We start from the raw sequence: 13362 nt of genomic DNA on the forward strand, positions 1-13362 counted from the left end.
ATCGGGGACCGTTACGTGAAAACGTCGAGCGCGCGAGACGAAGCGAGCGGGCCGATGGAGCGACGGCGACGCCCGAGCGCGGCCGAATGCCGAGTGCCGAGACGACGACACACGAGCGGGGGACGCGGGGGTGCGCCACTTATCGCCGCGAGCTGGCAACGCCGCGCGGGGTGGGAGCGCCCCGCGCCGCATCCACTCACCGTCGCCGGCTCGCCAGTGTTACCTTTGGCGGCCGAACACGCGGTTGCTCGCCGTCAGTGACGTTGCCGTCGACTCTCGCGAACGCACGTCAATAATGTTTCGGTGATTTCAATCGGACTTTCGTGTAGACGATAACCGTATTCAGGACCCTTATCAAATACTGGAATACAGTGAAAAAAAAGATCTCATCACACAGGATTTGGATTGTTTATAAAGTTTTGTGATTTGCGACTTTTGTGGATTTTGAACAACAAAACAGTGCAGTGAACTACCAAAAGGATTGCATTTATGTGATATCATTGGATTTTGGAGATAAAAACTGAGTGATTCCTCAAAGGATTTGTGCCCCGTGACAGTGCTAACTCAAGTAAATAAAAAGTGTTTTTTTAAGTTATGCGTGGTGTTTATAGAAGTTTTACAAGTTAGTAAAAATCGCTGCCCCTTATAAAAATCATTAAAAAATATTTATACGAGTAAATAATATTTATAAACGACTAAAATTTCAAAACTTCTAAAACTGAACTATAGACACACACCACCTGTCGTAAAATAGAGCGCACGTTGGATTTTGCCACAGCTGATCGACTGACGGGACTCACGAGCGAAGCGTTCATCGTGGCATTCGTGGCGTACACAGAAAAGGGTTGAAATTAAAAACTCGAAGAGAAAATCACGAATGGATTTTGTTCAAGTCCAAAAAAAATAAAGAAATAAATTATATGTATCCATCCGATAATCCATTAAAAACGTGGGAATATTCACCGTAAGTTTTCAGTGAGCATCCATCTGAATACCTGAATAAAGGTTTATGAATTATGTAGTGCCACGACTCGATGAACGTTTCGATTGTTGACGTGCTGGCTGGAGCGAAATTTACGGCGCTTAGCGCGATAAAAAAAAGTACGCCTGACACGTACGCTATTGGTGCGTTCAGGAAATTTTCGGTCGAAGATTTACAATAATGTAGTCTTCAGAAAATTTTCATTTGAAGATTTTTGACAATTAACCTGGATTTAAAACCGAGGGTTGAATGGGGAGTAAGAATTCGAGCTACAACGAGGTGCATCGTGTTTCAGAGGGTGTCCCTTGGCCGACAGGACGGCGAACTCCACTGGCTCGGTCGGCTACGCGGGTTCCGCCAGCTTTGGGGCCGCTGTGGACAAGCACAACCCTCTGCAAGCGAATATAGGATACAGGGTCAACGCCCCTAGGTGAGTGAAGCCTTGTTGGTGCTTGGATTAAGGACATGAGTGGACGAAGGTATTAAATAGGAACGGATATTTTTTAACTATCCACTTGGTGATAAGCTTATCAAAAAGTAGAAAAAAGTTTGTAAACGTGATACCTTTATCTACTCTTGCATTAGCTACATATGTAATTGATCTAGAGATCGATCCACAAAAGCTGACGTAAATTAAATTAACTATACAAAATGACAATAGTGAATGACGTCATGCCATGTCAACCTGACAAGCATTTTGACAGATTTTGACGTACACACAGATACTTTTTGTCACTTATTAGACCAATTCACGGCAGCTTCGGTGAACCTCTGCTCGTAAATTTTAACGTAAACATTGGTTCTGTCAGAAATTTTTTTGTCTTAAAAAATACAGTCTTTTAAATTTCCCGCCTGTGTTACGCCTGACATTTTATATTTGCAATGAAACGTCGATAAACAATTACGAGTTGACAACCCACGACTTCGGAAAAGTCAGTAACATATTTACGACGTAATATTTTGCAATGACAAGTACTGGCCGTGAAAAAACCAGGAAGATATCAAGACAAACATCATTATTCTAGTAGTTAGAATACATATTTTTCCTTCTCGCCCAACAGAGTACACAAATATGCAGAGGACGCGCGTCTTCGCTTTATCAGAATTACCAAAACTTCACACTTACCTACGTACTAACTTGTTTTTATCTTATCCGGAACAACTTTGTTTACATTTCCAACAAAACGCTGAAACGTGACTCGCTTACCTGTGCCACCTTATCGTAGTTAACAGGCAATAAAATCGAAAATATTATACAGTTTACGTAAATTTCTCAACTGCCAGTGTGGACATGTTAAAATAATAATTCACAAAATGTGACCAACGCAAAAAACACCTACCAATTAAGAAAGCTTGTTTAAATCATTTAAGGCTCGACAAATAAAATGACGATTGGCTTAAATGTATATACAAGCAAAGTGTGACATTGTGGCCCGCGCATCGTTGCAATTATAAATAAAATGTATGCTCTTCCATTCACACTCTCAAAAGCAAAGAGCACACTACACGAGCGGGACACTCACACCAGCGACCTCACGCACACAGTGACGACTCACTCACACAGACGTGCGCTGGGAATGCACGCGGGCGGTGCGGTGACTGCACTTGGCGCTTACAATAAACACAAACAAACAAAACGTTATAAACTAGCAAAACATAACCGAACGCTTCGCATACTTAAATCCAACTCATAAATTACTCAAGATAAATTTTTACGCTTACATTTCTGTAAATTAAAGTAAAGTAAATAATTAAAGTTACTCACCTAATAAAATATTCGTGATTATTATCGCCACAATTTTTCTATTTAAAAAAAAACGAGCAGGTGCTAAGTCGCTCAACGGCTTTGTTTTGTAGTCACCTTTATAAACGACATATTGTTGATGGCTGCCTGCCTCAATACAAAACCAATAAGTAAATAATAATAAGCGACCTGGCAACGAGATTGTGTGAACAGCGAACAGGAAGTCTACTTTAAGGGTAGCAAAATTGTGAGACATTTTAACTGAATTTTGTGCGTTCATTAACGGCATTTTTTTATAATAAAGAAAATTTAAATGAACTTTCTTTGATAGTTTTACGTTAACGAGATTTGAATCATGATTTGTAGCGGTTCGTAAGTGATCGTGGGAAAAAACGTCAGTCCTGAACGGGCGAGGCGTTGGGGGCGGATGCGTGCACTGTATCCAACATCTAATTGAAAAAGGACCTAAGCGTGTATGATATTCATACAACCTTATCACTCCTGTCTTATAGATATTGGGAATGCTAAGCACCACGTGCCCGATAGAGTCGAACGGATTCTTTTGTACAGTTTTTTTTTTCGAGCATTTGATTCCTCAACAGCCATGACAATAAAAGAAAGTAGATGTGGGTATGCATCTGTGTGAACTATGGATATATAGTATTGTGTGTCGACAAAACAATACAATACATAGATACAGATTAGGATTATACCGAGTCTCTGAGCTATGCTATGCTAATAAGTAAATATTTTAAATTCTGTATAATGCATTTGCGATAGACTAGATAACAAGAAATCAAAATACCAATTTTCCGGTAATTCGATGTTTCGGTGTAATATCATCAGAAACAAACAAATTATTATCAGCGTCGTCGTAATAGAGCCGCATATTGACGTGACCGGGCCCACTTACCCCAAGCGGGCTACGGCCCGACCCTTCGCTTATTGTACCATATTTACCCCGGAACGCTCCTCGATTTATAACCCTCGGAATCCGCTCCTTGAAGCATGATTCATTCTCTCCCGAGTCCCCAACCCGGCTTCAATTGACGAGAATGAGACAAATCTAAATATCCTTTCCAAAAATGGTACATACAGATATTATCGAATGATTTGTCACTGTCAAAAATTACTTGATATTTTTTTATATAAAAGAAAGCGGCATTGCGGGTTTATTGATATCTGACTTCATATTTCCCAATAGTTACGAGTAATGAACGAAGAACGAAGAGCATAATTAATTTCGAATTACCGTACGGCAGTTGTTTGTAAACAACATGAATCGTCCAACTACAAGCTATGTTGTTACAATGAAATGTTTGAAGATAAAAAGCCAATCATAAAATTCGTTTAAACAGTAATTGAACCTTAACACAGACTGTCGCATTTGTTCAATACGTCAATAGTTAATGCCAGCAATGTGCGCGCAAGCCACAATGTGAAGTGTTATTTAACAGGGGTGACCAACTGGCGTCGAAACGGGGGCTCGCCACGGCTTCACGCCGCCATGATAGTAATCTATACGCGGCTCACAATTAATGCCTTATTTAACACTCCACTTCTATAAAAAACATGCTACATGAACGAAAACTTGTTACATGAGTGACAACAGTGATAATAATTGTAAGTTAGCAATTACAGACAAACTGCAATAAATGACTAAACAATGTCAACCTTTTATAATATTTTCAAGCAATTGAATTCAAAACGTGATTATCGCCACTGCCAATTAACTAAGAATCCGACACGTCTGCGCAACGATCTAAAATTAACTGCAGCCTATGTATCAAAATACCTACGCGTTACTCACACATCTCTCAATACTATGCCAAACACCTTCTAGTTTCTCGAAATAGCGACATAGCCACTCCTTCATATTGATTTATCTAAACTAAACGGCTCGTGTGTCGAAGAACAGTTCGCCAGCGTTAACGAAATACTGCCAGCTATAAAAGTATCTCACAAAGCTCCAGTTAAATGCAAGTCCCTCGGAGTACATTTGAAACCAGACGGATCGTCACAACTCACAACGCTGTTGCAAAACGGTTATAAAAAATGAGTTCCGAGAATTGTCTCAAAAGAAATGCCCGAGACGACCGAGCTGCTCGCATTCAAGATCCCAAATATTTTGAGCAGACCGTAAGTGATTATTCGGATGTGGTACCATTTAACAAAAAGTGCACCAGGATACAGAACTGAACACGTATTTTTTTGTCGACTACACATTTTGGTCGGCAAAAGAAAAAAGCCAGACAAAACTATAAAAAGAAATGTAAGGTCGAGCCGAGTTTACCTAAGGAAGGACCCTTGTAAATCATCTATAGCCTCGATGAATAGACCCAACGACTTGAGCGCTGTTGACTCGTGTGTTTATTGGTTGTCGCTCATTCCAATGACGCTACTAAGTATCCGTTAAGCTATTTACAAGAATACTTAAGTAGGAGTTGTGGAAAACCAACAAAGGCTTGAGGCAATTTATAGTCGACGAAATGACTTATTTAGTAACTAATAAACTCATCCCGTCAACATTAACACTTAATAACTGAAACAAACGAAAATATCATATTTGACATGACAGCTTGACGATTTTGGTACATACTCGGTTTGCTTACGTGTGTGTTTGCGTATTCATTAGAATAATTTTATAATAGCAACACAAAGAGGCAATATTGTTGTGCACTACTACACAGAGATGCGGTGTAACAATGGGCAGCCTGTGCGAGTGTTTGTCGTGCATTTGTCGAGAATTATTAGGAAGGGCTCAGGGAAGGCTCGGGAATTCGCCCCAAAAGCAGTTCACATGAATCGAGCTCCCACTCCGGCGCTATACAAAAAATCAAACACATCCCGAGAGAAACACAGGGGTAACAACGCGTCACTATACGTCCATATTGATTTTTTCTCTCATTGTTCGTAAAATAATAAAATCTTGGCATGTATTAAAAAAAGATCTTACGTCAATAGGATTTGGGTTGAATATTGAATCTAAGTTTATTAATAATCGAAGCGTTAACGTGTGGAATGTTCGGCTCTGCAAGGCCGCTTGCAATAGAAACTACTCATATCGTGAGTGAAATAAAGTTAGCTGGACCGATTTCACATTTTAATAAGTACCTATGCGCGTTCTTAGCGCGGTTTAGTTGCTTTTAAAGTAATATTTGTAGACTAAGTTCTATATATAGTTTTTCACTAAATTATGAGAATCTCTTGACTTGTCGGTTTTTATTTAACTTTGTCTTATGTTTATTATTTTGTTTATCAGCAGCTATGGGTGCGCCGGCGGTTCGGGCGCGATGAGCGGCGGGGGCGAGAACGCGCAGTTCGGCGCCACCGCCGCAATGGTCGCCGCGGCCACCACGGCCGCGATGCAGGACTCGCAGCCATTCTCGCAGGTAACAAAACACCCTTCGTCCAATATAAATCAAATCACATTCGTTACACACATCCACAAAAATTTCTTCACGTTTTTTGTTCACCTGCTAGATATTAAAGACATGTTTATCAATTTCAGATGCAAAATATGACTATGGGCAACCCCCAATATAATGCGATGAACGGCTACGGTCAGCAGCGCAGCCACAACCCTGGCATGACCGGGATGGGCATGGGCGGCAACGGTGGCATGAACGGCATCACCGGCATGGGCCAAATGGGTAACGCTGGCATGAACGGCATGAACCCTATGGCACAAATGGCCAATATGGGCATGCACGCTAACATGATGTCCTCGCAAATGGGACCTGGGCAGATGGCCGGTTCAGCAAAGATGGGGCCCCAGTATCAGAGGCGGCATACGCCATATCCCCAGGGGCCGATGCTTATGAACCAGCGCAAGCAGCAGTACATGGGTGGTCAACCTACATTTGGGCCTGGACAATACCCCGCGGGATATGGAGGCCGGCCGGGCTTCCAAGGCCAATATCCTCCTCAACAGCCCCTGGGACCGAGTGGGAATTTTGCAGCAGGAATGAGAGGAGGCATGAGGCAGACTACGCCGCCTTACTCTAACCAAGGGCAATATTTTAACGGTGGCGTTCCTAACCAATTTCCGCAACATCAGGGTGGCAACAGCCAGTATGGTCAATACACCGGTCAGTTTGCGCAGGAAGTTGCGATGAGAACTAACATGAGCTATCAGCACAGTCCTGTCCCCGGGAACCCCACGCCTCCGTTAACGCCGGCCAGCAGTATGCCGCCATACATAAGTCCGAACTCGGCTGGTGAAGGAAAGCCCCACTTTAACGAGCTCAAACAACCTATTGGCATGCAAAGTACGTATCTGAATTATGTACAATTTCATGTCGCTTTTGTTAAATTTTTAAAACTTGTACTAATGCAATTTTTTCCTTTTCAGATGACGAGCTCCGGTTAACATTCCCTGTAAGAGATGGTATTATATTACCACCATTTAGATTAGAACATAATTTAGCAGTTAGCAATCATGTATTCCAATTAAAAGCCACGGTCCATTCGACGTTAATATGGAGGTAAATATCATTAGAATTTCATATCTCCTAACAATTCCAGATAATAATTTGAGGAAAAAGCCTGACATCAATGTTTCCATTTCAGATCGGATCTTGAGCTACAACTAAAATGCTTCCACCACGAAGATAGGCAGATGAACACGAACTGGCCGGCGAGTGTTCAAGTCTCGGTCAACGCAACGCCTTTAGTTATAGATAGAGGAGAGAACAAAACATCACACAAACCGCTGTACCTGAAAGAAGTTTGCCAGCCTGGCAGAAACACCATACAGATAACCGTGTCCGCCTGCTGTTGTGTAAGTGCCTTCATTATAGAACCGACCGAGCAAACATTTGCCTTTTATTCTTGAAACACTTGTGCCAATACGGTCCAAGTCATAACACTATCTATTCAAGTCACGCTCATCCGTGTCTTGCAAATAATTTGGAACCGATAATAATTTGCGTATTTTTTTTTTAGTCGCATCTGTTCGTATTACAATTAGTCCACCGGCCGAGTGTCAGGAGTGTTCTGCAAGGTCTACTACGGAAACGGTTGCTGACTGCCGACCACTGCATCGCTAAAATCAAGATGAACTTCAACCAATCGCCAGCAAATGGCAATAACGTCTCCAACAATCCTAACGACAGGGACAGCGTAGAACAAACGGCTTTAAAAGTCTCGCTAAAATGCCCAATCACGTTCAAGAAAATTACGCTGCCTGCGCGAGGACATGAATGTAAACATATACAGTGTTTCGACCTGGAATCTTATCTACAACTCAACTGTGAAAGAGGGTCGTGGAGATGTCCTGTTTGCAAGTAAGTTGCAACATATTCATACTTTAGTATACTTTTCTTTATACCTGCAACTTTATAACTTTTATTGCCAAATAATATTCACGAGACAAAGTTGCCTTGTAATATAACCCGACTTGATTTACTTCCAGTAAACCAGCGCAATTAGAAGGTCTGGAGGTTGACCAGTACATGTGGGGAATCCTGAATACTGCAAACAATTCAGACGTTGATGAGGTCACCATTGATGCTGGAGCAAATTGGAAGCCAGCGAAAAATCCTGCTAATGCTGGAATAAAGGTAAAAAATCATTCCAATTCCCGTGCTGATATACTTTCAAGAACCCTTCAATATAATATTGAAGTACCTACCTATGAGACATGTAGAGATGTCTAATACTCATGTTTTGTTCTCAGGATGAAGATAGCAATGACAACAGCGTCGGCAAGCGAGGCAAAGCGGTGTCGCCGGGTTCAATGAACATGCCCACAATGAACAACTGGGACCAAGCATTATCGCCGTACCTACCTCCAGACATGAACACGATCGCTAGCGGCTCTATGATCTCCTCCTACAACCAGAGCACGCAGAACCGGAATGCCAACGGCAATCCGAATTACGACTTCGGCATGAGCAATGGCCCTGGAAGTAACGAGTTTGCTGGCAACGGTCCGCTCTCGCATTTGAACGATAGCGTGAATTCGCTGGATCCTTTGAATGCGATGGAAAAAAGTTTGAATGATCAGGTTTGTATTGTTGATGTATCTCTTCGTTTGGTTTTGAGTACATATACATTTATTATATCTGATTCACAGTAAATCGAGAGACATCTCTTATTCGGTAAAATTTCGTTTTTTGCTTGACCAGTGGCACTTAACACTCGTTTTCATATGACAAGTACTGATAATCACAACAGACTTCAAAAAGTTCTGGTCTAGTAGTATTATTCATTATAAAAAAAACACAGAAACGAGGATATCAACTACAAACTTACAAAGATGGAACCAAAACACTCCTTTTTTTGTGCAGTCATTTTCAAAGTAGGTTAGTAAAAGAAGAGAACATAAAGATAACCTTTCCATAACTCGACAGATGCCGCACACGCCACACACGCCACATACGCCGGGCTCAGCACACACGCCGGGCGGCGGCGGCGGAGCGCACACGCCTGGCTCCTCACACACGCCGGGCCCGCCCTCCGTTGGCCACCACTCCCTCACCGACGTGGACATACCGTCGGACCTAAACTTCGACCCCGCGGCGGTCATCGACGGCGAGGGCACTGAAAATCTCAATGTAAGACATAATCTCGTTTATCTCTTGTCTAGCAGTAACTCAACGAGATTGATTATACGAAGTAATGTATGTGACAAACGATAACAGAACAAAAAAGTAGAGTGTATTGCGTAGCGGCACAGGGTATGGTTTGGTCAGGACAAATTCTTCCAGTTCAAGACCTTAGAAAAAAATACTGGCTGTTTTAGACGAGCATTAACCTATTTGTTTTCCACTTATTATTTAGCTTATTGTATGTAAACTGAGAGACAAACTAGAAAGTGTAACGTGAAGGTCTCTTTCCAGCTATTGCCGGAGACGAGCGTGGACCCGATGGAGCTGCTGTCGTACCTGGACGCGCCGGCGCTCGGCGAGCTGCTCGCCACGCCGCCGTCCTCGTCGTCCTCCGCCGGCTCGCACCCTCCCCGCGTGCCTTCCTCCGACGACCTCCTGGCACTCTTCGAGTAAACACAAGACACTAGAACGCACCGAGCACAAATACTGATCTAACGGGAGCACTGGGGAATAAACGCTTACGTTCTTTGCTAAAAAGGCAGATAGAGCGCCATTTTAGCGAGGGATGTCTGTGAATGTTGATTGTTACCTGTAACGCGAAGGAAAATGCAATTGGACTGTAACCTCGCTAGATCCTACCATGGTAAACAATTTAATTGTGACACCATAAGATACCGAATTCGATGACATGAGTTGTTGAAATTGGGTGTCGAGTGTAGGTGACTTATCCTAATGTAGCAATTGTGTTTTCCACCAGAAATTGTATACTACTAGAATAAGTAAGTGCAGCTCGTTAAAACAGGACTAGTGTTTGGTGGTAGCCTAGTGTGGCGTTGTTTCTACTCGCATTCAAGCCAGCGAAGCCCGACATTGTGATACTAGATTTTAGTCCTTTCTCCATTCGTGAAAATGTTGTATGTCGCAAAACGTTTAGTCAATTTGCTCATCGCATTGCGAAGATTGCGAGACTATTTAGGAATTAATTTAGTTTCTACTAGGTATGCGATAATATTTGATGAACGGCATATTGGAAGCGTTGACTGGAGTTGCAATATCCAACATAATCACCACGGTAGCATCGGTTGTTGAAACAATGATGCTGGAGATCGTTTAGTACGTAGGTAAAGTATGTGAGGCGAGGCGTGGCCATAGACACTTCGGTGTTTGAATGTATTATAGTTCCTCGCACCGCCGCACAATCGGTGGCGCATTTGAGCTCCTTATATTCTAAACTCTAGCATAAACTGTAACACAAATTTTCATTAATACTTAATTCAACTTATTCGATGCGACATACATACATAATTGTAATCGTAAGTTTACAATTTGTGACCATAATTTATGGATAGTTGAGGGTGTAAATAGGAGAGTTACGTGCTAGCTGTTTTGGTCTGGGGGGCATGTACATATAGCGTTAGTTCACTCCGCTGAGAGGCATTCTGAATCTTATAGTTCCTATCGGATGCGGGCGAACTATAACGTTCAATTGCCATTTACTGTAAAGTATTTGAAGTTTTTCGCATATTCTGCATTTTTTAAACGATAAGATAATATGATAGGATTCGTGAGTATAGTGCTACTCGCTTCTTGGGTGATATATGAGTTGTTTGAATCAACAAATAAATGGTAACAAATTAGTTACAAAACTATATTGTAAATGTGAGTGCAAAAATGAACTCTGTTAAATTATTTTGCGTTATGTGAATCGAAGAATGATAGAAATATATTTTAATTTCTATATAAATTGAACTGTATTATTTGTAAATATGACTAGTTAAGAATATTATATTATCTAGTTATACTTAGAACATGGCAGATACTTATATGACGGCCAGTTTAGTATAGTATTACTAAATTTTAAAAATCTACACATGGTTTTACATGTACATACGAAATACCATATGTATAAAAATTAACGAGCGTTCAGAGTGCAAATTACTACACGTGCCTTCAGTGTGACACCCCAAGGCATCCTCGCACCGACTCGACACCGTGCTGTGCTCTGACACGCGCCCACACACAGTATGCTAACACCTCCCGACATGGCATCCCCGCCAACACCTTAGTCAATGTTCAGATCTGTGCTCATCTAAGTTTTATGCAACCCCCCTTGACGACTTCAACTTAGCAATATACTTGTATCTAAATAGAGAAGCAATAAAGAATTTTAATGACATTCTAAATGGTGTTGTCAAATAGTATAGTTTTATTATATAGAAAGTTGTATTGAATGATAAAATTGAGATGAGCATGGTTGACAAGATCGTGTTTCACATATTTTCAAATGTTTAGTTGTGCTTGGGCGCAGTCGCGGCCTGGGCCTCAATCAACGCGAAATTTCTAAATGGAATTAAGTTCCCATAAAATATTCAAGTACTCCATAATTAATTTAGATGTCAATTTTCAGAGATAACTTACTATTAGTAAATTTTGATGAGACAGTTAATAAATATCTTAAGAGTTTATATGTAAATCTGTCAATCCTTTCACTAACTTGTGTAAAAATTGGTGATTTGCGCATCTTTACTTCATGCTATGAATATGGACGCCTCTTAGAGTTAGTCATCTATTACGAAAAACAATAAAATTAGTGTTATATACCTACACAGCCGTGGTCAACTACTCACACACACACACACAGAGAAGCTCTTTTAAACTTAATTGTAACATGAAATCTTAATAATAATTGATGAGAGCAAACATTTGATGGTCATGTTGTATGGCTAGTTGATCACCGCTTTGAGAATTAATGCATACTTTTAAGGGACCTTCAATTCCAGTTAGCTAGTTCTATTTATTGTAGTGAATACTGCGGTTGGGTGGATCATCACAAGGATTTTTGTGAGACCAAATAGCACTTTTTTACACATTTACCTATTTTAGGTGATCAAATAACGAATTTCTTTGTATAAAATGGAAAATATCACAAAAAATGTATAGCATATCACATTTAAAGAGGCAAGAAACCGGTTGAGTGATCCACCCTAGCAAGTGAACTATTACAATATATTTTGTTGAATATTATAATGAACAGCTGTGGAGTAGTAGATTTTGTGCTCTTGTACAAATGTAAGATGCAACATTTGGAAATAAGTGAAAGAAGATTTCTAAATAAGGTATTATGCAACCCATGACTCTTAAGTTCATGCAAAGCCAAACTGTACTGTAGTTAATACATTTTGAATTTAATGTGAACATTTTAGGAATCAGATCGAACCCACTGAAATTCATTTTGAAATGTGTAAAATGAAAAACATAACATTTTTATGTTATTGAAAATAAAATGAATCTAAAAATTATGGTTGATTTTTATTTTACTCCTTTTAAGGACTGGACCAAAAGATGAATGCAGGTACTTAAACACAGGGGCATAGCTAGAGGATATGGCGCCCGGGGCAGTCACCAAATTTGCGCCCCCTGACGAATGACAAAAGTTTCCCTGCTGCTGCCTTTTGCCCATTTTGGCGCCCCCCCCGTTGGATGGCGCCCGGGGCACTTGCCCCCTCTGCAATAGTTACGCCACTGCTAACAAAGTTTTCCGATTACAACAAGTCGACTGACAAACCTATTCGTTGAAGCTATAGGTAGGTATTAAAACATATCTTAAACCCATCCATGGAAATAGGCACTGCATGAAATTTGATTTCTAAAGAAAAGTTAGCCAAAGATAAAAGAGCAAAGTTGTACTTACGTGAACTTCCTTTGCAAAGTAATGTAAAATGTAAATAACACTATTTTTACACTGAATATCCGGTTATCACAATATTCATAATCAATCAAAATCACAAAGAATATTTAAAAAAACTGTATTAACTGTAAAAAGCAAAATAAATTAACTGACTGTTGACACTAACTACTTGTACTTGTATATACTATGTCTATGGTCAAACCGGTCAAACCACAAGGCCAGGGGCCCGTTTATCAAAAGCTTGTAGTGGAAGTCCCTTTTTGACAGCTTTTGTTAGAAAGAGACTTCCACTTGTATTACAAGCTTTTGACAAACGGGCTCCAGGATTACACTTGTAAGTTTTACTTACGTAAGTAGGGACACAGCTATACTACAGAATGAGATATGAATATCG

The 13362-nt window shown here is 40.7% G+C and overlaps 1 protein-coding gene across 2 annotated transcripts; it reads left to right on the forward strand.

The window, feature by feature from the left end:
- The first annotated feature begins 202 nt into the window (after positions 1–202).
- LOC134743591 (zinc finger MIZ domain-containing protein 1) lies at positions 203–12579 on the forward strand. Of its 2 annotated transcripts, none has more exons than XM_063677149.1 (11): positions 203–568; positions 1278–1412; positions 5989–6118; positions 6238–6997; positions 7081–7213; positions 7299–7509; positions 7674–8014; positions 8143–8290; positions 8407–8736; positions 9083–9286; positions 9572–12579. In XM_063677149.1, exons 3-11 carry the CDS (start codon positions 6020–6022, stop codon positions 9731–9733), a joined length of 2388 nt encoding a protein of 795 aa, XP_063533219.1. In that variant the 5' UTR covers positions 203–568; positions 1278–1412; positions 5989–6019; the 3' UTR covers positions 9734–12579. The 2 variants fall into 2 exon arrangements, with proteins under 2 accessions (XP_063533219.1, XP_063533220.1); XM_063677150.1 differs by having other exon boundaries at positions 5992–6118.
- Positions 12580–13362: the final 783 nt, after the last annotated feature.

Source organism: Cydia strobilella, chromosome 8, assembly GCF_947568885.1.
Source record: "Cydia strobilella chromosome 8, ilCydStro3.1, whole genome shotgun sequence".
NCBI classification, from domain to species: Eukaryota; Metazoa; Arthropoda; class Insecta; order Lepidoptera; family Tortricidae; genus Cydia; species Cydia strobilella.